The 26,048-nt window shown below is 41.0% G+C and overlaps 1 protein-coding gene across 1 annotated transcript; it reads right to left on the reverse strand.

The window, feature by feature from the left end:
• Positions 1–12,065: 12,065 nt before the first annotated feature.
• LOC119719781 (bursicon-like) lies at positions 12,066–16,976 on the reverse strand. Its single transcript, XM_038189270.1, has 2 exons — positions 16,087–16,976; positions 12,066–14,414 (listed from the first exon to the last, which is right to left on the reverse strand). Exon 2 carries the CDS (start codon positions 14,392–14,394, stop codon positions 13,966–13,968), a length of 429 nt encoding a protein of 142 aa, XP_038045198.1. The 5' UTR covers positions 14,395–14,414; positions 16,087–16,976; the 3' UTR covers positions 12,066–13,965.
• Between the last annotated feature and the right edge of the window lie 9,072 nt (positions 16,977–26,048).

The following is a 26,048-nucleotide window of genomic DNA, read 5'->3' on the forward strand; positions in this document are numbered from 1 at the left end:
AAGCCATCCATGAATAATCTATGGCGATGCGGGGGAGGCCAGGGGCCCGATAGTTTTTGCCTTGAAACGGTAAAGTTGCTGTGATCGTGCTCTTCAACATACTCGATTATTGTTCTAACGAATTTTCAAATGATATATATTTTATTTAAACGTTTTGGTTTTTTCCTTCCATTTAAGACGTTTTCAACCCTCTGAAAATACGTTTTTACTTTGGTTTACTGTAATGCACACAAACATGCGCTGCCTACGAGTAGGCTGGTTTCCAGTCACTACATTATTAATTGTGATAGGGAGGCGGCAACTACTCTACCCTGCGAGAACTAATTGATTTATCTGAGAACAATTTTCTCCGTCTTAATTCTCATCAAAAAACTCTGCTCTTTGTGAAAAAAAATATTTTTCTCCACAAAAACCGTTTGGTATTTCCTCGTGTACTGATGACATTTTCAACTTTCCAATCAGCACAAAGAAACGATAGCGCCTCTCCTCCCTTGAGATCGCCTTGAGGACGATCCGTTTCAACAACAGAAAACGCAAAGCTTCGATTCCGTCTCTTTGTTTGCGTAAAATTAATTTGCCTCTCGGTCGAGTGAAGGACAGAGAGGGGAGAAAGTTGTAAAATAACTGGCGACAGCCAGCTTGTCACGTCCCCGTCTAGCTGAAGAACTAACAATCATGGGTCGATGTCAATTACGCTTAATGAAATCAAGAAAAATTCTAGTGATGTATCAGGCATTTCAGCGTATGAAAAGCACTATGAAAAGGGGCATACAAAAAATAAGGTGCACAAACCATTAAAATATGGGGTGACTGACCGCTTGTACATCTCTTTTAAATGTCGTATACACTATAATGCGTTTGCATGATTATTAAGGGAAGTACCAAACGTTCAAAAGTGAAAACATTCTTGCATTTAGCATACTAAATTCACCAAACTACAAGAAGTGACAGGCAAAGTTTGGAATAAATTTTCAAGGGAAAGTCTACAAAGATAAGATAAAGGCCATAGGCCCTTTTTGTTTGGCTTATGAAAGTATGTATGACAGTTACTGGGACCCAGCTTTCTAAATCCTACAAAATCCTCCAAGACTTCCCGGTAGATTTTGAAGGATATATGAGAGGGCTTGGCTATAGATCAATAATAATTTGTTCCCTCATTTAATTCTATCTATTGTATCTGTGGTCTTTCATCAATTGTTTCTTACACCTACACTGGCGGTATTTTTGTCGCTGCCAGTCTCCCCTCACCCTGTTATCTGTTGTCAGGTTATCTGATCAGAATAATTGTCCGAGATGTTTCCCAGAAACGTCCTTATCTGCACCCTGTTTTGTTAATATTCAAAGGGTATTTGTCGTTGGAGCAGATTTCCTATATCGAGCTGTACATTTCTCTTTCTTTGCAAAGATCTGGGCCACCATTATTTTAAAGAGTCATTTTCTTCTTAGTAGGCGAATTTGTTGTTTTTCTATATGGAAATTCATGAGATAACATTTTGAACAGTGACAACAGTCACCTTGTTTTCCCGTCCTCTGTTTTTCCGTAGACTGTTTCGTAGAATATGAACTTGATTGAAATCAATCCCGGATAACTTTTGCGAAAATATCCCGAATTGGCTTGGCCCGATAAGTTGTTGTTCGTGCCAACTCACGTTTAATTTTTCTCTCCTCGTTATCAAATGCAGAGCTATAAATAAATCACTGCCGCGATTGATTTGCTGTGGGGTGCAGTGCAGTTTCAGACACGAGGTGGAGACTATGACGTAGCCTCCACCCCCGAGGCGCTTCTTGCAATTAGCGAACGCGACGGCGTGTGGCAACTTCCTCAAACGGGAAGGATGTTTTCTTCGTTGGCGTGTTATTAGTATTATTTTTGACGTCATTCTTAAACCCTGCCGAACGTCGTCACCTCCAACTTGTTCGTAAGTTGAAGATTGTTGACGCTTGGCTCGCCAAAATAACTAGGCTAGTTAGAGATTAAATTTACCGAGGGTGGTGGTGGGGGTCGGATTTGTGACACAAACTTTTGATGCTTTGCTGAGTTCTTCCGCTTACTGCATGAGCAGAATTGGCAAAATCATGTATACACAGTGGTGGTTATTGCTGGTCCCAGAGGGCCAGCCTATAGCCTCTATACCTATCTCACTGACTGACTGACTGACCTGCTCCCCGACTGACTCAATATCACTTGTGAATTGGTTACCTATCTCACTCCCCGACGGTCACTTGCGACTTACAGTTTTATAGACTTGTCTATAGGACCAGCTCGAAGAGGCTTGCATAAGTGATGTAGCATCTACACCACATCTGTGTTAGTCTGGCGCCGCTTGTTTCATGTACCTTCATGATTCATGTGGGGGCAATAATTAAGTCAAGTCTCCATGCGGACTGTGAAGGTGGATTTTTGATATCCATGCATCTCGTGGACCACTACAACCATTTTGAATCGATTGAGTAGAATTCTGTGCGTTCTTGGACAAGCACTATAGGCTGACTTGTTAGAATCGCTGCCACTCATGCATAAAGTTTTCTTGTACCTTGTTTTGTTCTTGTCTGCGTTTGTCTGCTTAATATGTGCGGGGTTACATACCTGTGGGTAATAGTAATTGAATTTACTTTTGTGACCCCTGACCCACATATATTCTTTTTATATATTGTTTTCGGATGTTTTCATTTCATATTATGCGTTGTTTTTTTGGCCCCTACACTTACACTTATACAGTGTCGTCTTTTGTGTTTATTTTGTTTTATTTTGTATTTCGTAGCTTTCATACATTCTTGTTTAGTTTTTGTTTTTCATACCGGGTTTGTTCATTGTGTATTGTTTTGGTCGAATAAATAATAATAATAATAAAACCCAATACGGTAATGTTTTCAGACCTTAATCATTTTTGCGCAGCTCGATATAGTTATTTCCTCAGCAAAAAAAGATTGTTCATGCACCTACCCCGTCCTTGAACGAAATTTACAAGCCTGTCGTAATGACAGGAATTTCCCAACGTGTAATGTTCTACTTCTTGCAAAATCTAGAGCAGTCTTTTTGCTGGCCAGAAGGGTCAGCCTGTAGCCCTCTTTGTAACTGACCGACACACGACTGACTGTCACTTGTAACTATTATTAGCCTAGATTGTTGGCTGTTGAATAGAGCCGGGCAGTGCTATCATTTATGATTACCCCGTAATGGGCGAAGTCCGGCCCATTGTGTAAACCAGATGTAGAAAAGACTTCATACAAGTGAATAGCCATTCGGAATCAATTGAATAGAATTCTGTGTGCCTTGGGGCCAGTTTCACTAGATTTGCCTTGTGGTGTTCAAATTTGAATTATATGGGATGACAGGTCGTGTTGAAAATATCCGCATTGCATCCTAGCATCTCGATGAGTACTGTGCCCTGCATTCGGGTGCTTAGACTACTGAAATGTCGTCTTCAGTCAATTGAAAATTATTGATGAACTTCCGTTGCTCTCTTTCTGAGGAAAGCTCTCTTGCAATGGAGTAGATGTCAGTTCTTTTCTAGTAACAAGATGCACAAAAACGTAATAATGGGTAGTGCCGGGCAATTACGCTAATAAGCTTTTATATGATATGCATTACAGCGAGGCAATAAAGCAAGTGGTTATTTGGGCTAATAAGGTCTAAATGTCACAATTGATTTGATTATAACAACTGAGCAGTTTCGAGGAATACGAAGATGGGGAAAACAGATCGTTCTGATATAGATCAATCTAGCTAAGAAAATAGGTTTGCCAGTTTGTACGTGTATTTGTGATATTGCACAAAATAAACTCTTGAACGAAATGTCAGATTTAATGAAAAAAGTCCAACTTGGGAATCAAGTCAAAAGCTAAGATCGGCATGTGTATTCCGTTTTGCAATATTTCCAGTTATTTCTTAATAATAAGAAACAATTATCATTTTTTGTTTATGTCATTAGAGAAGACTGCAGAACTGCTTTAATCAATAACTGTACTATACCGAGAAACTTAAAAAGTTGTTTGGAAGCGTGCACCACTCTTTCCTCAAGACAAAGCGAGGCCGCTACTTGGCATCCCGTGACTTTATTAACTGTACTTGTAGTCAAAAAGATATGTAATGGTAAAGCTATGTACAGGTTGAGTGAAAAAAAAAGAAACCCAAATGTCGGGACCATTGTTTTATTGAAGTTCTGCAACTAAAAGGTGAGTGTTCTTTCAGCAAAACGAAAACAAATCACACTTGGATGTGTGTGAATTGTTTTCGGATTGCTGAAAGAACGCACGCCTTTTGTGTGATCCGTGGACAGAACTTTAAAACGGTGGTTGATGTGTTTAAAATTTCGTAACTTAAAAAAGTACGTAAGTGATTTGAATGATTCTTGTACTAAAATAAAGCTTATGAATTGGGCTTTCACATCCTAGACTTTGAAAGTACTACATGCAGAGCTTCAATAAAACAATAGTCCCGACATTTGGGTTTTGTGTTTTTGACTCGCCCTGTATTTACCTGGTTCCGTTGATGTGATGTGAAACTATCGGAATATCAAAACAAGACAAGGCAAGTCTTGTAAAGCTAAGATTCTCTTCACTCGACTAAGATCGGCTATTCACTACAAATCTTTCTTAATGTGGCATACCAAAGGGGCTGGAATTAGCCCATCCACTTGCGTTTCAAACTTAAGGGCGAAAGTGAGACTTAAGCAAGTCTAATTTTCAAGTGAAAGTCCTTGAGTCAGTCAGAGAGTCATTCAGGTATCAAGAGTACTATAGGTTGGCCCCTTCGTGACCAGCAAATCAAAGGAACAGACAAAGGAAATTGTCGCATATTAACCCTCAAAATCACCTGTGGTGATCATAGTGAGTTTGATATGAATTTAATTTATGGTATAATGTCGCAGTGGTAATGGATGTAGGGTCTAGAAAGTGTTTTTGGTGTGGTCAGATACACGTATTGTTAAATTCCTCGAATCGAATTTCGCCTGCTGTGCAAAGATGGAATTGCACTACAAATGAACTTGTTCATATTATTGTTGTTTGGACCAGTATGGTTTTTGTTTCATACGTTGTGGGTTGTCGATCCCTACTTAATCACCTGTGTTGTGCGATGTGTTTTAAGCCGTTGTCAAGGAACTTACGACGCGTTCAACACATCGCAACTTTCGTGAAATGGATGATACGACATGTTGCGAGTTGCGACGTGTTACACGTCGCAACCTCGTGCCCTGTGGGTACGATCTTACAGCGCCATGTTGTTTCCCATCATGCCTTGCGGCTTGCGCGATCGTAACCCCTGGAATTGTGTAATTTAAATATACCAAAATACGGTACATTATAATTAGGGCTGCAGTTTATCCGTTTTACGTGCCGGCGCCATCTTTAAAATGTTAAAAGTTTTGATTTTGAAGAATCAATCCTTTCAAACACAACGTTTGGACGTTGTGTTAATTAGCAAAGATTTGTATTAAATGTACGTACCCCTTTCGTGCCTTTACAACCACAGATACAGGTGTTTTTTTTAGCGATTAACGCGGCTGACATAATCCATATCGTACAGGCTTCGCGACTTTTGAATCATAATTGTTTTTTCGTACGTGATGTTACGTGCAAAGCTAAGCACGCGAGCGCGAGCGCATTATGGGCGCGCCCGGCGTGCAATCTTCGAAATGCCCGCGCAGTACGCTGTGAATAGCCATTCAGTGTCATTTACGTCATCATCACAGCCAGGGGTTAGTGTAAGGAGCGAGCACGCGCCCCTGGGGTCGAGGCTGTACACGTCGTAACTTTAGTTGCGACGCGTCGCAGCGCTTCGTGAAATTGGGTGCAGCAGGGGTTAGTGAAGAACCCGCGCGCGCCTATGGAGTCGAGGCTGTTATCTCACTGACAGATTTACAAGGCTATCCATGTATGCCATGTAGCACTAACACTACACCAAATGTCCATTAGTCGGGCACCGCTTTTTAAAAAATTGTTTCGGCCTATGTACTTTCATGATACATGTACATTGCGTAAAGTCTCTTGCGAACAGAGACTGTGTTTTTCGTTTCCGTCAAGTTATCACTACAGCTTATTCTGCGAACTTTTCAGCGATTTTGAATCAATTGCATGGATTTTTGGTGCGCTCTGGCACCAGCTTTACTTAGCTTTACGTGTTTTTCTCTCTGGAAGTTAAAAAGGACGAAGCAAAGACTCAAGTTGCATTCATTTCCGAGATCAGTCGTTCTTTTTTGACGGGGTTATTGGCCGGTGTATCGCCCGTTCTTGATCTAGCTCTCTCCTCTCCCGTCGAGTGCGTTCGGAAGTTCTCGGTGTCGCAGTTTTTAATTGAAAGTGAAACTGATCGTTCCGGCAATGTGGAATAAATCCTGACTCTTCATTCTGTGCTGTATCTCATTAACATTCGTCTGAGTTACGTTGTCTGTTCCTAGAATCTTGCAGAGGGGAAATGGGGGGGGGGGGGGGGGGACAAGGTAAGCGTAGTAAATCTGGCCCCATGTGCGCACACAATTCCATTCCATTGATTCAGAATGGTTACTTCATTGGACGAATAAATTGTCATGCATTGCGACCCAATGATGGCTCTGCTAACCACAAAATTCCGCGCTTACGGTCACCATTTTGTGCCGAACCGCGCTAGCATAAACATTTTGTGCTAACCCTGTAGCATTAGTACAGAATCCTTAGTTACGGGATGTACACATGGGCAGAAGCCAAAATTCCTCGCTGACCCGTGAAACACACTTACCGTAAGTACAGAATTTTCTGCTACGGTAAGCAGGGATCTTTCGCTAATGGTAAGCAGACTCAAGAAATTCGGCCCAGGTTTTTATGATGGGTCAGATGTATCCTGCGATTTTTAGTAATTGTGTTTACAAGTACACAAAAAGGAAATGATCCTATTATATTACCTTCAACAATGACTGTCTGTGCGCGGTCGAAGAGTTGGAACCATAGACATAATAAAACCAAGACACGACATTATATCTGCTTTTACGTTGTAAATTCTGTGAGCAAAACGGGCTGCGTCACGCGGCTTAATTACGCGATGTGCGAATGTCATGCATATGGCTTCGATTTACGCGCATACTTCTTAGTTATTCTATACGCGCAGCAATTTGCTCACAGGCGCAATAGCAAATGTCGTGTCTAGGTTTTATTATATGTCTATGGTTGGAACACAACAAGGCTACGGGCTTTTATTTTCAGATTAGAACCATCGAACGTCAGCGCCAAACGTCATATTCATAAATATAAAGCGAAAAGGTTTACCTTTAAAAACACATTTCTTATTAAAAACAAACTAAGTAATTTTACTGAAGGGTATTGTAGTAATCAAGGTATTTATACGCACCCACTCACTGCTTCGGGATGTTGTGCTAACATTTGGAGTGTGGGGGTAAGAGAAAATGATGGATGTATATATTACTGAAAACCTTGGCAGCTCCACCAAGTTCCCTAATGAGAAAAATGCCAGAGGATTTAGCGAAGTTGCATTATGACCCTAGTTGGGTATTTTAATATGGCACACTTTTAAAATGAAAAAAAATGAAGATACATGTATATTATAGGCGTAATACAGTAGTTAAAGGGAATATACAACATTTGCAAACATCGAAAAATAAAGCTACCAAGTTTTTGCGAAATACCTTAATAGGATGTTGGTAAATGACAGTCTAAAGCATCCTGTAAAATTATGGCACCTGGTATACTGTCATTTTCAAGAAAAGTGTTATTTTTGTATCAATTTCCAACGCTGATCGGCCGATCAGCGTTGGAAACAACTGGCTTTTTTTTCAAATACTGGCCCCAATTGACCATTGCACTTGTTTGCAATCGATTACAAACCTATGAACGGGTACGAGCCAGCTAGACTGGTTCCCTGACCTTACAATTCCCCAATGTATGTAAACTGCTCTGTTTCTTCTTATATGGAGTCAGGGAACCAGACTACAGGAAAATGATCGTTTTTCTTGGTTTTTATAGCATTTTCGAACCCAAAACCTCCAAAAATTCAGTGTAGCTATATTTGCTTTATATTTCCAAACCCCCAATTCCATCCATTTCTGAAAATTACAGCAAAAGCAAATGATGTATATTCCCTTTAATTGTAGGATGGGGTACAACTTATATCAATTGCATCGTAAGAAACCTGGCGGATAGATTGCGAAGTTTATGCCCGTGTTGGTATTTTACCTATTTCGGTAAATCGGTTATTTCAAAAACGTTGCAATAGCCCCCATATAGGCCTACAGCTAATGATTGTGCATTGTTGGTAACTTGGTGGACAGCCTTTAGCTGGTGGGCGGTTCTTTAACTTATTTTGTGTTCCCATCAACCAATGGAAGGTTTGAACTGATACTAGGCCTAGTGTTAGTTGCCTAAGTTTCCTTTCACAAAAGTATGGACTTTTACACTCACAAATTATGTCTGTATATCACTAGGAAGAACTATGGTGTCCCTCGTATCCCTATGGGTACCTTGGATCATTTGCTTTATGTGCATTTTTGTTCGTATGGAGCAAGAAAATTGCTCAAACTCCTAAGTAGGGTTCATTACTAATCTGATGAAGTTTCAGCTCAGATGACACATTTTGAGAAAACAAATCATATGCAACATTATTTTAGGGTCTTGTAACTGGATTCCGTTTCTAACGCTCGTGAAAAGTAGGCACACTTCTCAAACCACCTTCAATGGTTGTTTTCTTCCGAACAATACCATTTCAGGCGGAATAATCTTACAGGGCATTTGGTACCAGTCCTATCCTATGCTTTGAGCTACGAGCAAGGCTTTTCATCAAATCGATAGGTCCCTTTCCGGGTATTTATCAATATTCCTACGTACCTTCGATCAATCTGATTTCTGGACCCGCTCCTCGTCATGCCAGCATACCCTACATGTAACATGTTTTGTCTTATCATGCAAGTGGCTGAAGTTGGGTTGTGTTCAGATTTTAAGAATGGAACGTTTGCACGGTGAGGGTATAACATCAATTAAGGTCCGTTTGCAGAGACCCCCATGTGAAATTTTCTTTCTTTTATCAATTTGTGAGTTTGTGACTGATGGTTCTGAGAAGAAACGGTTTGAACTCAACGTTTCGGACAGCATACTTTATCTGTCGTCAGGAGACTGGGTTGTGTTTCATAGGTTGTGTGATATACAGTGAGTGACTTGAATCAAATTGAAATACTTAACTTAACCTTTTTCTTGAGTGTGTTAAAGTTGGGAGTATCGTGGAGTGAAACCACGCCTCAAGGGTATTTGATAGTTGCTGCTATATGCGCAATCCAAGACATCATTTGAAGCAGACAGGAAGGCTGTCCAAGTTGATTTACACGGAATCCATTAGAGGTTGTCCATAATACCTCATTAAAATCGAATTAGCAAGCACGGTTTCTGCCTGGTTTATGCGTGTACCAATAGACTTTTTGGTTAATTACGAGCAACCACAGCCACTGGGGCTTCCGGCCGTCGGCTCACCGGGGGCCAGTCGCGCTAGACGCCGGCAAAGAGTCGCTCTTCACGCCGCTTCGTCTCTCCGGAGTCCGGATGCAAATCTTTTTTTTTGTTTCTGGCGGTTTTCCTCGCTTGGTTGGGTCCGAGACGGTAGTTCGCCCGTCGCCCGTCGCCATGTTATTTCTGATATTCCCTGTTGGTCTGTATTCTTGGCGATTATTGCGGTTTTTTTAGGCAAGGATTAATGTTATGATATTTTTTTGTAAAGCTGTATTTACAGTCAACCGAGGTTGTTGGAACCGGTCGAATTGTTTTCTTTAAAAAGTAGTTTGTTATAAGAGTCGAAATGAAATGAGAGGATGTAAAGATGTTTAAGAGTAGCGGTCGTATTTTTATCACCATAATGTGGAGTATGATTCATTGTGCTACACTGTAGCTACCCAATGACAGGATTACATTTTAGGCCATCAGCCTGGGGGTTTGGCCAGTATCAAATCAGGCATACATGATTAAAGTTCGCATGCGCAAGGAATACCGCCCCTAGAGTAGTAACAAGCATTTTGATGGACATTTTGGGGAAAAAAAGGTGATATTAAACACCCAAAAAGCTGCCACCGCTTAAATGCTATCACATATTTTCCAACTCTGGAGGTGTATACCTTGCCAAAATCGCTATGACGATTATTCCCCTCATTTGATACCGGTGGCCAAAACTTTGGACCGAGGCTGATGGCCTAATTGCAGTCCATTCTTCACAAGTCATCACGAGTGCAGTGGTCCCCTCTTGTGTCAAGTACCTAATTACATGTATTATATAAAAAAAGACTAGTATGAGCCCGTGAAGTTCACGCTCCGCCATTGGGCATGCACAGCCTCGATCTGGCAACTGTACACAATAAAAAATAGCTGGTTCAGTGATCTGAACCCCGCCACGGGAATCACGGAACCGGCTATATTTATTGTGTAAATTTGCCAGATTGAGGCTCTGCATGCCCATGGCGGAAGCGTGAAAAGAGCGAATACCAATCTTACTTTCCCCTTACTTTTCCCAGTTATTTTTTGTATATTCTATAGAGGTGCCCCCTCTTTTGTAGACTTCCATGGGGGGGGGGGGGGGGGTGTTGAGGGTTAGTTGCATTCTTTCGGAAGTTGTAAGGGACAGATATCTCTCAAATCTCTATACGGAAAATAAATAATTTATCCTTTTTACGGTAAAGAATAAACGAAAATTGGCTTGTACATCATCCACATGACGACAAGGGCGGATCCAGAACGCACTTTTTTTTTGAGGGGGGGGGTGCCAACAAAAATTTGGGGCCCCCAAAAAGTGGGTCCAAAAAATTACGGCGTGGGGTTCGGGGCCCGCTTAATTAAGGGCCCCGAAAATAATTGGATTCTGCTGATGTTCTGTGGTGCGATCTGAGGCAATTTCTGACCACTTTAACAACAAATTTTGAGGAAAAGATGGTGGTGTACGCAGTGTCTGCTTTAATTGCGACGTCACTTTAAAAACATATTGGGTTCGTTTTTTTTTTTTTGGGGGGGGCGGCGTGGCCCCCGTTGCCCCCCCCCCCCCCGTCCGCCCTTGCATGGCGATGGGCTAATGAATGGCTTAGCACTCTGTGTGAAAACAACTTTCATAACAAGACATGGTAAGCCTAGTAAAGCTTGCCCCAAAGTGCCAAAAAAAAAACCCACCACATTATTCAATTGATTCAGAATTGCTAAAAGGTCGATGAATATGGCTGCAGTGGTAACATGGTAGAAATGAAAACTCCACTGTCACCATTTGCATTGAGACTTATACTATCAAGGGCGGATCCAGGGGGGCCAACGGGGGCCAATGCCCCCCCCCCCCCGAAAAAAAAGGAAACCAATTTTTATGTTTTTTTTTTTTAAGTGACGTCGCAACGAAGGCAGACACTGCATACACCATCATCTTTTCCTCTAAAACATTGGTTAAAGTGGTCAGAAATTGCCGGAGATTGCACCACAGAGCTACAATCCTGGCCAAATCTCGCTGGGCCCCAACCTCCCGGCCCCCGTTCATTGTTGTCTCTCATTGCGCGGTGTGTGCTCCATCAGCTGGAGAGAACAACATTGACCGGGGGAGCGGGGGAGTGGGTGACCGGGGGAGCGGGGGAGTGGGCGACCGTGGCAGGCTCAGGAAGTGTCCCAACCATTTTGGCCGGGATTGTAGCATCTAGAATCCAAAAAAATCGGGGCCCTTAAGCGGCCCCGAACCCCTTGCCACAATTTTTTGACCCAATTTTTGGGGGACCAAATATTGTTTTACCCCCCCCCTCCCCAAATTGCGTTCTGGATCCGCCCATATATATTGCCTTCATATGTATCATGAGGGATGAAACAAGCGGCACTAGTCTAATTAGCAAGTGAAATAGGTAACCAGTCCAATTCACAAGTGACAGTCAGTCAGTGAGAGACTTGAGCAAGTCTGGCCAGTCAGTGAGTCAGTGTTACAGTCAGTGTGTCAGTCAATGAGTCTGTCATAAAGACGACTATAGACTGGCTCTCTGGGACCAGCAAACAGACAAGATAGTTTCCGTCCTTGTGATTGGTCGATCCCACCACCATGCTTGTTTTTACTACTAAGTCAATAACTGCCAATGTACATTTTGCCGTTGTCAAATGATTAATTGTCGTTTCATTCATTTATTTTTATACAATATTTATAGTACATCAATTGAAATAGCACCCACTGCATGCACAGTGTTCATGTTACGATTTCCACAAAAATATATAATTTTTTTTCTCACATATAAATTAAAAACTACGCATCCGCCAAAAGGTCGGATATATTGATTAAATTACTATCAATTACCGATGATTACCTTAAACGGAATCTTTCGACAAACTTGCGTTAATCAAAGTGAGAGCCAATTTTAAAAGTCGTGATAAAAATTGTGCGATAGATTCGCACTATATCAAGCAGGTTGAAGTTTAGTTACTAGTTAAATTACTAGTTATAAACATCCTGACCTCGATAATACATTTAACGTCCTTCAAAAGTACTTTCTTCTACCAACGGTCATTGCCGGTGTTATTCCATCCATACTGCCAGGCTGTTTGTTAATTGTTTTGCAATATACAGTGCAAAGTGCATGAGCGTTATAGCATAACCAACTAGTAGCTTACAGGTCGTGTTTCAAAAAAGATGCAGCTAAACTCTGTGCAGGCGTCTTCATTAGTGCAAAATGTGCACTTAATTAATAATATTGTGAAGTACAAAGTTCCAGTAATCATTTCAAAAAATTGTCCTTGAATAAATACCCCAATCCATGACGCTATCTTCAACATCCTCTGCGAAATATACACTTCGCATCATGGAGCAGTAAAAGTGAACTTCTGTCCACATCTCAACCAAACATGTTTCAGACTTTCAGTCTGGTTTTACTAATTATTGTGAGTCTCGTCATGTTTCCAACATGTCTTTTGCAATTCCACACTTTCTTTGCTATGCTTATGTTCGTATTTCGTTTTAGTGTCGGCTAACATTATTGCACAGTCATTGGTATTCTGATATTTTGTATTTGTATTTGGCAAGAAAACGCCTGTTTTTTTTTACAATCTTTAGTAGCTATAATGAAAACTGGATAATCGTCAAAAAGGGAACGACTAATATTTAATTTGTCTACTTTTATACGCAATCTTCGTCATACAATTGAGCATGTGAAGTCGTAACTTTGAGAAAATGCGGTATAATGTCTCACGCTGTGTGTTTAATTGCACGAAAATGAGCGTATGAACACTAGAATGGTTTATTGACAAATGGGTCGTAGGCTAAACAATTCGCTATGTACCTACACTTGATATCATACAGGCAATCGTTTTGTGAAACATCAGACAGCTTGACCACATGACCACTGGCTCTTCACAAAGGCCAGAGTCGGCATAGGCCTAAACTTCATTTAAAAACAAATTTGATTTTTTTTTAGTGGGCACATGTTCAGTTCGTGGGCACATGTTCAGTTCGGTGCTGAGTGATTTTTTTGACCGACGTAGCTATGTACTCTTAGTAATTATTTCCCCCCTGTTTCTATAGCTGCTATATTTCAAGAAAATGTTTGTCTTTTCATAACAGTTTCTGCTGTGATACAATTATATATAGAATTTGTCATTCAAATATTTGTACTCTTGATATCACCATTATAGGGGACATGGTTCTTGAAGGACTGAAATAGGTGTGGAAAGTCTCTTTTTGTGGTGTTTTTTTGGTTTTGTTTTGTATTCAGATAAACTACCGCTAGTAAAATGGTGAAATAGTACTGCTATGAGAGAAACGGGCAAAAAAGTTACAATTAAAATAGCCATGAAATGGCCATCATTTTAAAAACATATTGTCTTTATCTTAAGCGGTGTCTTGCAGTCTAACACTCTTGATTTTAATTTGTTTGAAATTATAGGGTTTGTCTGATACCAAGGCTCGGACGCCCTTGGCGGTTAATTCTTGGAGTCATACCCTACACTTAGTACAGTCAGTTTCTACGGAAATCGTCCTCAGGGATTGTCCGATGTCCATCTTTATTGTAGAAGGTCCTCTAGCCTGGTTTCGGCCGGCACTCCGGACAGCCCATGGCACGGTCGACAGTTGCACGACATGGCCATCTTGAGTTCCACCTGCATCCGGGTGTTGGGGAAGAGGGCTGGGCAATTAAGCCATACCGTGCGCACCTGGTGGTCAGACTCCTGACAGCACTGGCAGGACCGCTCCATCTGGGTGTAGTCCGTAGGCGAGACGCGGGAGTAGGAGGTGCAAGAGCCCCTGCAGCCGTAGGAGGGCACGCGGCGGGGCATGCATCCCTCGTGCGAGATGAGATGGCTCAACCCCCTCCGCTGGCAGGTGGCCGCCGAACACTGGCTGATCAGGCCCAGAAGCAGCAACGCGATGAGGGCGCACTTCACTACCACCGTCGAGGCCGTTGTCGGGCTCTGATGAGAAGTCGGCTCCATGGTCAACGGTTGGAGAAAGCCTGCAAGCGATGAATGTTTGAGAAAAGGGAGAAAAAAGCTCAGATTTGTAGTAGATGACCTTTAAGTTGAAGGCAGAACTCAACAGTGACCTATGATGTTTTGCAGGCATATTTTGACAAGCACGCGTTTTGTGACAAGCATTTCAAGAGAGAAATAAATGTCAATATGTGCCTTGAGGTTCCTGGGGGTTCCTTAAACGTGTGACCCAACAACAGTTTGTTTTGAATGATCAACACGTAAAAATAAACATTATTGGACAATTATGTATACCCAACAAACACCCCGAATTGCCCTATAGGGTCTTTCTTTGGATGACCCTGAAGTTATTATCGTGACGTGAAAAGTTCACTTTTGGTGGTGACATTTACATGATTATTTGCAGCGCTTCGAGGGAAAAGCAGCTTGCGCTATATAGGTACCGCGTATTTGTCGAGAGACGCTAGAAGCACTAACGGCCCATAAATTGTTTGCAAAATAAAAACAAATGCTTTACTTATTGACGATTCTTAGATATTTGCATATCGCGCTATATGATCGCAGCTTGGATTTTGGTTCAAGCTCGGTTATCTGATATGACAATGACTATAGACACCCTTTTATCACTTGCAAATTGAGGTGACTTTTTCAGTTGAACGACGGTTCCTCACCGTCGCATTATCGACTAAAAAAAACAACAAAACTGCTTTTTAGGTAACAACTCCCCACTGGTGTTTTTTTATAAACTTAGTATATGCATGCAACGACCACCAAACAAAATTCCGCTTGCCACAAATATATTATTTAGCATTTCTCTAGTTCGCGATGCAGATTTCTTTAAAATAAAAATGATCAACCGCGTAATTTTATACTTCGAAAAACAAAGCTTGCAAAACATGTTATAAACATACCAGAATGTACATATCAGGCCAAATAAATAACAAATGTTTAGCGTCCTGCCTTTTTGGAAAAAAGGAAGGAGGAGGCCCTTTTTTCCCTCCAAAATGACCGCCCGACCGGGCTATTTTGCAAGATGGCCGCCAGCTTTTTTTTTTTAAATGGCCGCCACTTGGACTCGGGAAATAACATACCTCCGTCATAATATGGGGTAGATGCAACAGACAAAGAGGCCAACATGATGTCACTGTTTAAAGGTTATCATTTTTTCGTAAAAAAAAAAGAAAAGAAAAAAGAAAAATAGAGAGGGCCTCCAAAAGGAAGCGGTCGGGGACTCTGATTTTTTTTTTTTACTTGGCCTTATGCTTAGTCCTTTAGTTTAGATTTATTTGCCAGATAAAGCTCAGCCGTTAGATGGTGACCCAAGTGTATTCATAAACTTTGCCTCATCACGACTGGATGGACCTTGAATACGCACAACTTGATCCACCTGGTTTTATATATAAAATATCTCCTTTATTTAATAATTGTTCAAGTTTACTGCTCGATTGCAATACAATCTGCAATATATGATACATGGTCGAAACGAACTTTCATGCTCGACATATTGCGTTATTTGTTTAGTAAAGGTTTCCTTCCTAGTATTGTATTGTTTCCTAGTAGTTACCTATTTGAAACCGCCATGTGTTTTGTTTGCTTAAAAAAAATAAATAATATTCATGTTAATTGCGGGATCATCAGCTAAAGAATTTGTCACAGACACAAAAAAAGAAGCCACTTAGAATGGAGTTAACGTACCTCAAAAGTTCTTCAAATTAAAGCCCGGCTGCTCAGCACTCGATGTTATCCTCCCAGAATGCTACGGTCGTCTTGGAAATGAAAAGCTACTTGGGATGCCTTTTGTGTCGTCTGTCAAGTTCCCGAGTCCGACGTTGGAGATATAACCATTCCCCGAGTCAGAATGTGTGTCTTCGCATGTACTGTGTGTTGGAGACTGTTACTGATTGCGCACCACACGGGCCTTCTTGTTGGCTGGCGATGTTGCGTAGAATCGGTGATACACCACTTTATCGCTTGGCGTGAAGGTAGAAAAAAATGCAATAGCATCACGATCAAGGCCAATAGCGCTTCTTATACCCTGCGAGTACCGCGGCCACTTTATGAACGAGAGTCACTTACACGGAACATGATGTCACCTAGCATCGTCATCTGCGCAGGTGCAATATACCACGCGGGACGATTTTTAATTTTGAGTGAGACGGGTAGGGGGAAAAAAAAAGAATGATACGAGTTGTGAGATGCTCGTGACAAAGTCGAGGGTGTTTGCTTTCCCGCTTACAATGCGGCCCGTGGTGTGCGCCGTGTTAACAAGGAAATAGCCACTAGGCGAGTGGGAGTCTGTGACACGGCGCTGAGAACATGACGTTTGTATCCGTCTCCTGGGGTACAGTCCGCTAGTTTACTTACCCGGATTTTCTATTTCGGGGTGTGCGCTAATAAGTTTGGTTTCGAATCGTAGTTGAGTAATCCCCACTCCCTTCAATTTGATTTCATTTTGAATTTGCTGACATCAATTTTTTGTTAAATTAATTTAATATTTTCAGAAATTTCATGATCGTTTTGAGTCGTGGAATCGTGTAATGGTGCCAAATATTTGTTTTGTTTCGAAATTGCTGTCTTTTGAAAAGTCAACGATGGCTAAGCGCGTACTATGTGCAACTTAAAACATATAAAGATGAACTTGTTAACTTCGGTTTATAAAACAAAAATCACTTTTACTAAAAAAAAGAAATAATACATGTGTTTTTCTTGGCAAGTAGGTTTTGGGTGCAATCATTAACAGGTGCAAATAACAAATATTGATATCAATTGAATGCGTGATAGTAGGCTTGAGAGACTCATGAATTATGTTGTATACGTATATTCGCATTTATGGCGAAGGGGAAAAGCTTCGAATGTTTACTTTTTGCTGGACTCAGAGGGGCAAGGGCGTAAATCCCGGGGATGGGGAGAATATGCCCCCACATTTTTTGAACGGGGGGCAAGTTGGGGGGTTGGACCCCACCCCCACACCACCACTTGCCGACACGGATTTACACCACTGCAGAAGATTAAGCCCACCTCATTAAACTGATACACTTATTAACGTCTCACTGACTTTCTGTCTATTCGGATATTTACAATGGTGGCAGCTTCTTACGGGCTTGCCTATTCATTTATGTCGTGTAGAAATTAGTCTGAAATTAGACTATGATTAGAGGGTTTGGCATAAAGTGCCTTTGTTCCCATTGTTCATTTTTTTGGGGGCGAAAACCCTGTTTTTCGCTGTTGGCTGTTTATTGGAACTTCACCTGGAACGTGGATAGCGATACCTTGTGCCTGACAATGACCAAGAATTCGGTTTTGAACAGCGCTCCCTAAGATGGGAACCCTGGCTATGCCGCTGATAGTGGGTTTAAATCGCAACAACTTGGAAAACATTATGCACAATGAATAGAACCCACTGAGGATGAGCATCATTTGGGCTACGTTCATAATGTCACGTATGTCTCCCCTCTGTTCCACAAAATAATGCGGTTTTGCAGCCACTTACAAAATAGGCCTAATACAAAAAGCACCTTTTTAAGTGACTCGTATTTTTCTGGAAAACAGGGTGATGTCAGTCACCCGCAGTCCGGGATATGTACAGTCATCATGATACCGTCAGACGACGTGACTTATCGGCCGGCCATCTACCCACGGGCCCGCTGGGGTATCAACTTCTTGATCTCTGTGTGGCGTAAATGCGGCACACAGACGCGCCACGTGTATTTGCTGTGCTGGTGAAAGGTTGCTTGGACGACCCAGTTTCACTGAGATATCCTCCTCCCTCGACAAGCGTTGTTACCCTGAATAACCCCACACTTGATTTGACACAATGTAGCTTATTATCCGGATTACAGTGACTCTGTAAAAAACAAGTGCGAGTGTACAATAAGCTCTGGCGAAAAAATGCAACGCCGATGGCACATATAGATTTATATTTTTGGTCAATTTTCGGGACAGACAGACATACCATCCGACCGACCGACCGACCGACCGACCGACCGACCGACCGACCACCAAGTGATGGAAGCTCTTGCCAGAGCTTAAAAATCGCACCCCGCCCACCGTTTGGGGACATTTCCTCCTTCTGGATACCGTCCAACCACTACACAAAATGGCGTCCACCTTGTTCGAGGAAGATGTTGTCAGCGCAAGTGCGAGTGCACAATAAGCTCTAGGCGTGTTGCAAGAAGTCTTGCATGAAAGTCTTGCATGAAATCGATCAAAATGATCCCTGCCAGAGCCTAAATGCGACGCCGAAAAATGCGACGCCGATGGCACATATGGAACACCATACTTTTGGTCAATTTTCGGGGACAGACAGACAGACAGACAGACCGACCGACCACCAAGTGACATGTAGAAGCCCCTCCAGAGCTTAAAAATGTCGGTTCATAGACCTAATGCGTTAAGGCGGAGTTAGAGGGCAATGGTTTCGAATCGCTTTGGGGTGGGGGGGGGGGGAGTTGGGGGTTGGAGTACACGTTTTTGAGGAGGCTCCCCTTATTAGTCCTGTCACATAGCCTATATCATGTCTTTGCAACAAATCCCGAGGCCTACCCAGTTGTTAAATATTCCAGACTATATAGTATATATACGAAGTCTACACTTTTCCACTTCATGCACAACATTTAAACAGGATTTGCCTGTTTATCAAGGTCATCAACTCAAGTAACGGTAACATTGTGTCCAGAGTTTTGATTTAAGTATATATACATAATTTATGCCTTGTACAAGTCAGTGTATATTTTTTTCCCCAAAATCTTTTTTCCCCTTTTCAAGTGGTCCATTACATTCCTATAGTCTTTCTTGTCCTAGAAAAAAACCTCCGAGGACTTGTTCACTAATGCCCTTTTCCTTCAACTCACCCAAACACGGGAATCCATTAACGGGGGCCCCATCACTAAAGCGACTGAAGTACCCCCTGCTGTTTGTCCATTTTGTTATTTCTGCCGGAGTCGGAGGACCCCCGTGCATTGAACTTCCAGCAGAGCCCCCATCAAATGTCGTTTTTGTTTTGGCCGCTTGAGGCTCGAGTGGTGGGGTTAGATTTCACGTGTGGTTCACTTTCCCTCCCGAGTCTCTTCGTAGTATATCATCAGCATCAGGTTCTCAAGATGCCTGTGTTGTGAATGGGACTGTACATTCTACAAAATAATTAATTCCTCAATTATAAAACAATAACACCTGTTGGATTCAGTTCGGGCTGTTTCATTTTTAACCGTCGTCTACTTTGATATTCTCATAAAAGTCCCGGGTCAGATTTGACCTGATACTGTTCTTTGTCAAAACGACACATTTTTGTGTGTTAAAATTACATTTTCCGGGTCAGATGGCCCAGAAAAGTGACTCAGCGAAGTGTCATTTAGAACCGGAAAAGTGTCAAGTCCAATCTGACCATTGTTTGCGTCGAAGCTGACCCGGGACTTAAGGAACATTTTGCAGTTACACGGAAACGTAGCTACCGATTTAACGAGAAAATCTTTGCTCAAAGTGAAGAAAGGACTGTGAAATGATTCCACATGAAATGGTATCATTGGGAAGAAAACAATAGAATTGATTCAAGAAAGTGTGCTCACGGCAACAGTTTTTACGTGTGTTAACAACGGAATCCAGTAATTGTGCATTTCCTGTATTTTCTTTAAAAATGCATATAGTATTCAAGCTGAAACGTCAAGTTAGACCAGGCGCGGAACCTTGGGCCCCCAGCTGTGTCAAATTTTTTTTTTTTTCAATAGAAATTCATAAAAATAATAAGGCTCTTACCCCCCCTCCCCCCCCCCCCGCTCTGATCCCCAAAAACAATTAAACTGGTATTAATATACACCTGTGCAAAACATACGGAGAGAGCCTTGTGCACGGGTAATACGGGGAATTTGTACATTATTACAAATTGTAATAATGTAAATTATTACGGGGAATTTGTACATCCTTTAATATAGTCCTGTTAATAATCGTCAGATTTTAACAGCTCCCCCATTGAAAGTATGGTACGAGTCCCCCCCCCCCCCCCCCCCCCCCTCCTATCGATTAATACGGAGCCAATTGTCCGGAAAAAAGCTGTCTACATTTCAGCATTGATCATGCTTATGACACCCCCTCCCCCTTTGCAAAAATCCTTGGATCTGCCCCTGTAGACGTTATGCACCCCTACTTAATGTGTTGAGCATTTTTTAGTTTCACAAAGAGCACTCTCTTTCCCTGTTTATGTTTCCCCCATTCCCTGCAATTCCCTAACATTTGTTGTCACTCTATTCGTTTTGTCCCCCTCCCGGGTGTTGTCTCTGTCGACAGCCTTTTGTCCATGGATTTTCAAATGAGTGACATCTTGATGTCTGATGACTCCTGGTCGAAACCCACCCGGTCGGGATGATCTTCCTCGGCAATAAGTTTCCAGATGTTCCCGTCGTATAATACCCGTATCAATACACGACGTGTCTTCTCCAATGGTTTTATTTTCTACTGTGAAAAGTGTTGTCGCCAAGTAAGAGAGAAATAATAAACTCTTGGTCTATTTTCGGGACAGACAGACAGACAGACCATCCGACCGACCGACCGACCGACCACCAAGTGATATGTAGAAGCTTCTGCAAGAGCTTAAAAATGGCACCCCGCCCACCTTATGGGGACATTTCCTCCTTCTGGATACCGTCCAACCACTACACAAAATGGCGTGCACCTTCGACGAAGATGTTGTCAGCGCAAGTGCGAGTGGACAATAAGCTCTGGCCGTGTTGCAAAGAAGTCTTGTATGAAAGTCTTGCATGAAATCGATCAAAATGATCCCTGCCAGAGTTTAAAAATGCGACGCCGATGGCACATATGGAACACCATACTTTTGGTCAATTTTAGGGACAGACAGACAGACCATCCGACCGACCGACCGACCACCAAGTGACATGTAGAAGCTCCTGCCAGAGCTTTCAAAATATAAAGTGGTTAGAGAAACCCCTGCTGAAATCTCCTGTTGAGAAGAACCCTCTATAGGAGAATGAAAAATAGGCATCATAAAACCCCTTAGGAAGATAGAAAATAGTTATCAGGAACCCCTAAGCTTGTGGAAAATAGGTAGTGGCAATTGGTACTCCCTAGGAAGAGATAAAAGATACAAAACGAAATATAATTTGTTACCCGTCTTAATAAAAAGCTTAAAGCATGTAAGATTGGCTTCTTCTTTTTTTACTTATGAAAAAGATGTGTACATAGGTACAATGTCAGGAACGGGCGATCAGGAATCGATGCTTTCTATGGCACATCTTTTGAAGATGCTGTCATAATCTCATTGAGGATGTAACTAAACGCCTAGCATCATGATGCAACCTTCGAAGCCGCATACTTTGCAGCCAGTCCCGTGACAAATGCAGTTAAGTTTTATTGCGAGACACAATTTTGCAGAGAGACAGGGTGTGGTTTACCAATGTTCAAAATGAAGTACTTTTTGCTGCATGGTTGCAGGAAGGACCAGCATATAATCCTCTTTGTACCTGACTGACGGACGGACTGACTGACTGACTGACTTACTCACAAGTGTCACTTGTGACCGGCTGGTGAGGAGAGCTGGGCAGTGCTATTGTATAGGATTACCCCATGATATGATAAATCCGGCCCATTGTGTTGACCAGATGCATGAAAAGACTTGCAGTGAAAAAAACATTCCCAATCAATCGATTGAATGATTTTAATTTCGTACGTTCTGGGACTACTAGGCTTGCCTTATTTTTTTTTTATAACTTCCTTCTAGTTCTGCTTCAGTGGACCGTCAGTGCGTCCCTCATCACCTACGCCATGACGAATTTATCTGTATGTTTAAAATTTCCATTAAATCGAAACATATTTACAGTGGTAGCATACTCCAAGTCTAATCTGTAGATTATCAGCCTCTGGTGAATTATAAGTGTTCCCGGAAAACATAAGTCACCGATGCTTAACTTTACATCACTCGACAATTTTGTCAGTTACATACGATTTTTTTTTAGTCTCGGGATGTAAGCTTGAACTATCGACCTAAACTACTCACATGCAACGTCCATAAGTTTAAAATTACGTTATTCAAGACGTAACTTTGCAAAAAGACGCGCATGGTTTTCAACACGTACGCATCTTTTATGATTTATAGACCAGGCGGTTCAGCAGGAATGAGAAGCATACACCTAGCCTTCGTAATCCAAACAGTTTGATTTATGTCATCCTTCAGGACACTTTCCAAACATAAACTTGCCCACTTTCCACTCACTCGATTTACTTGAGAAAAAAACCCAAACAAACAAAAAAGCTGTGATTACTAACCTCCTTCTTGGTCACTTAACTAACAAAAATAAACTGGCTTTCACTCACTGTACTTAAAAGAAGAAGCCTTCGTAAACAGACCGTAATATGACAAATCCATTTGGCAATTGGACATTGCGCAACATCAAAGTAGCAGCAGAAGATGGTATAAACGGCGTTGATTATTAGTGAGAAGAAGACGTCAAACCGCGCAGGGAAGTTGTAAAACTATCAGTATTGAACGATTATCTACGAAAGCTGTTAGTGCCATCGTGGGGGAATTTGTATTCCTCCATGGATCCATCAATCACGAAGGGTTTTTTGGGGGGAGGGTATCTGTTATTAGTCTTTTTAAGGATATACTTCGACTGGCGATTTTCAGAGATGTATTTAAAAATTGCATATTTATTAACGATTTAGTTTTTTATGCGACTTTAAAGGGCCGATACAATGTAATTATTTGTTATGCAATCCTTGAAAATGCATCTTTGTGTTCCATATCGTCTTATTTTCAATTTTCGTTTTGCCATTCTCAAGGTATTTTGGTGCCCTTTTAGTTTTAAGCTAATGATAATTTGCATATTTACGGAGCAAAACTGTGATGTCGTTCGAGGCAGAAACCTCAATGTTACAGCTATTTCAGCACAAAAAAGTTGCTGGAATTTTGGAAATTTGCTGTCATAAATTTGGTGATTTGTTGTTGTTTTAGTACACGGCAGCAAGCCAATGCGCAAAGGTTTCTCACAAATGTTTTCAATGAACACATTTTGGGTTCACAATTTGAACAGAAAACCCCCAAAGTGAACAGTGTCTTCCTGAAATGACATCACCGCAACAGCGCCCTCAGTTGTCCGGAAAAGAATTAAAAATTTTAAAGTGACATCTTTAATACCTATACAGTTTCAGATTTCCTTCCCAAATGTTGATTTTGATGAACAAAGTGGAAAAAACAACCATTTTGTGTGCATCGTTCTGTTGTTCTACAACAAAGCCAGCTATTTCAAAGCCTGTTTTCTCAGTTGTGTAATTTAAACTCTAAGGAAGTAATTAATATGCAAATACGTCATATCTCCAGAACGGGAGGGGCTATGGAGCTCTATTATACACCAAATGAAAGCTTACATTGTGGGCTTTCCAACCACATATATAACTCCATTTCTCTTTTTTGCGACATAATACCCTTTTTTGTGGAGCCGGTCACAGTTGGTGTATAGTGCTTTTTGGGTGTTGCAGCTTGAAAATAGATTTTCAAATCGATGATTTTCTAGCATTACATTATAGTTATGAGCTTTCCAATGAGACATCGCACGAAAAAAATCGGGCCACGACAAGTAATCAATTCAATTTCAACTTTTGAATGAAGAGCGGGACGCTCGTAATTCGTTCTGAATAGTGTGCGCCATTTCTGAACCAAAGCGCGCCATTTATAACCACTTTTTAAAACTGTACAAAGGCCTGCAAAAACAAAGAAGCATTTTTTTTGTAACAGGACATTATATTTCTTTAAATTTCGTTCGGAAAAGAAAATCGAAATTTTGAAAAAGCACGTATGATACAAACTTAAAATGTTTAAAGAAGTGCACTTTTTTAATAAAATTAATAAAGAAGGGATGTCAAATAGTTGTCATACATTTAAGAGGAGTATATAGAAAGATGCACAAAATGTGTTCCTAAGAAAAAAATCATTGCACGGACCCTTTAATTTTGAAAAACAAAATATACATGTATTCACTAAATATAGACCATTGAAAATCGGATGTAATGGGGTACTATATTAAGCAGCGAGTACAATAATTAATGATATGAATATTTAATCTATGTAACGTATTGCTGTATAATAACTGCCGACTTTTGAAATCAACTATTCGAGTTTGGATCAGGTTTCCTATCGCTGATTCATAAGTTGTACAATGAGCCTCTGAGCCCAAACTGTCCCTCGCGCCGGATCACCGATTAGTTTAGTAGGAAGAAGGGGTTATCGTGCACCCTCGAAAATCAACTTCTAACTGACGTCCTTAGATCAGAAAAAAATGCGTAGAAAACGATTTGCTATGTTAAACAATTCAAAAAATGCCTCACGTATTGTTTTTATGCAAATTAGTGTCGCCATTACCGAAAAACCTATTTTTCACTATTTCTCAGCCAATATTGCAGATAACTGAACGAATAAGGTGTCAATAAAACTATTCTGGAAGTGACCACATGTGTCTGTGGCATAGGAATATGGAAATTAGTGCTGCTAATACCGGAAAATCATGTTTTGGCATATATCGGCCAATATAGCACAAAACTACACAAGTAAGGTGTCTAAACCCATGTTTTGAGGGTCATGTATCATTAGAAGACCATTCACGAAGTAACTATATGTGTCTTTGGCATGAAAATATGTAAATTCTAAAGTGCCGATTTATAACAAATGTGATATTCAGCCAATATTTTATTCAATTTCAGCCAATATTACAGTTTATTTTGAATATGATGGTTTAAAATCAATTTTGATCATTACTGCTTATCAAAAACCATCTGTCAACATAAGCTGCAATATTGGCTGAGATATTGGCTAAAAATTAAAAAAAAATCGGCACTTTAGAATTTACATATTCACCTGCCAAGGATAACATAGTTACTTCGTGAATGGTCTTCTAATGATACCTGACCCTCAAAACATGGGTTTAGACACATTACTTGTGTAGTTGTGTGCAATATTGACCGAGATATTGGCTAAAAATCAAATTTCTGATAAATCGGCACTTTAGAATTTACATATTTACCTGCCTAGGACACACATAGTAGTTACTTCGTGAATGGTCTTCTAATGATACTTGACCCTCAAAACATGGGTTTAGACACCTTACTTGTGTAGTTATGTGCTATATTGGCCGAGATATGCCAAAAACATTATTTTCCGGTATTAGCGGCACTATTTTGCATATTCCTATGCCACAGACACATGTGGTCACTTCCAGAATAATTTTATTGTGATCTCTGACCTTGAAAACATGGATTTAGGCACCTAATTCGTTCAGTTATCTGCAATATTGGCTAAGATATAGTGAAAAATAGATTTTTCGGTAATGGCGGCACTAATTTGCATAAAAACAATACCTGGGATATTTTTTTTAACATAGCAAATCGTTTTGTACTCATTTATTTTTTATCTACAGACGTTGATTAGAAGTTGATTTCCGAGGATGCACGATACCCCCTTCTTCCCACCCAACTACGATTGGACAAACTGCTAGTAAAACATCGCCAACTAATAACATTCAACGAGTGGTGAAATTCCTTCATGCTTTTGTTTTATAACATTCGAACTAAGTTGTCAGAAAAGTCAGAAATTCTTACTGTTATATTTCGTCTTCGCAATCGCTCATTTCATAAGTCCCGACCTTACTCATCAATCCGTCGGG

The sequence above is a fragment of the Patiria miniata genome, unplaced genomic scaffold, assembly GCF_015706575.1.
Source record: "Patiria miniata isolate m_02_andy unplaced genomic scaffold, ASM1570657v1 HiC_scaffold_8, whole genome shotgun sequence".
Lineage (NCBI taxonomy): Eukaryota > Metazoa > Echinodermata > Asteroidea > Valvatida > Asterinidae > Patiria > Patiria miniata.

Bases quoted from the DNA above. Each gene is read 5' to 3' on its own strand.
- LOC119719781 (XM_038189270.1), bottom strand. From the start codon at position 14,394: ATGGAGCCGACTTCTCATCAGAGCCCGACAACGGCCTCGACGGTGGTA.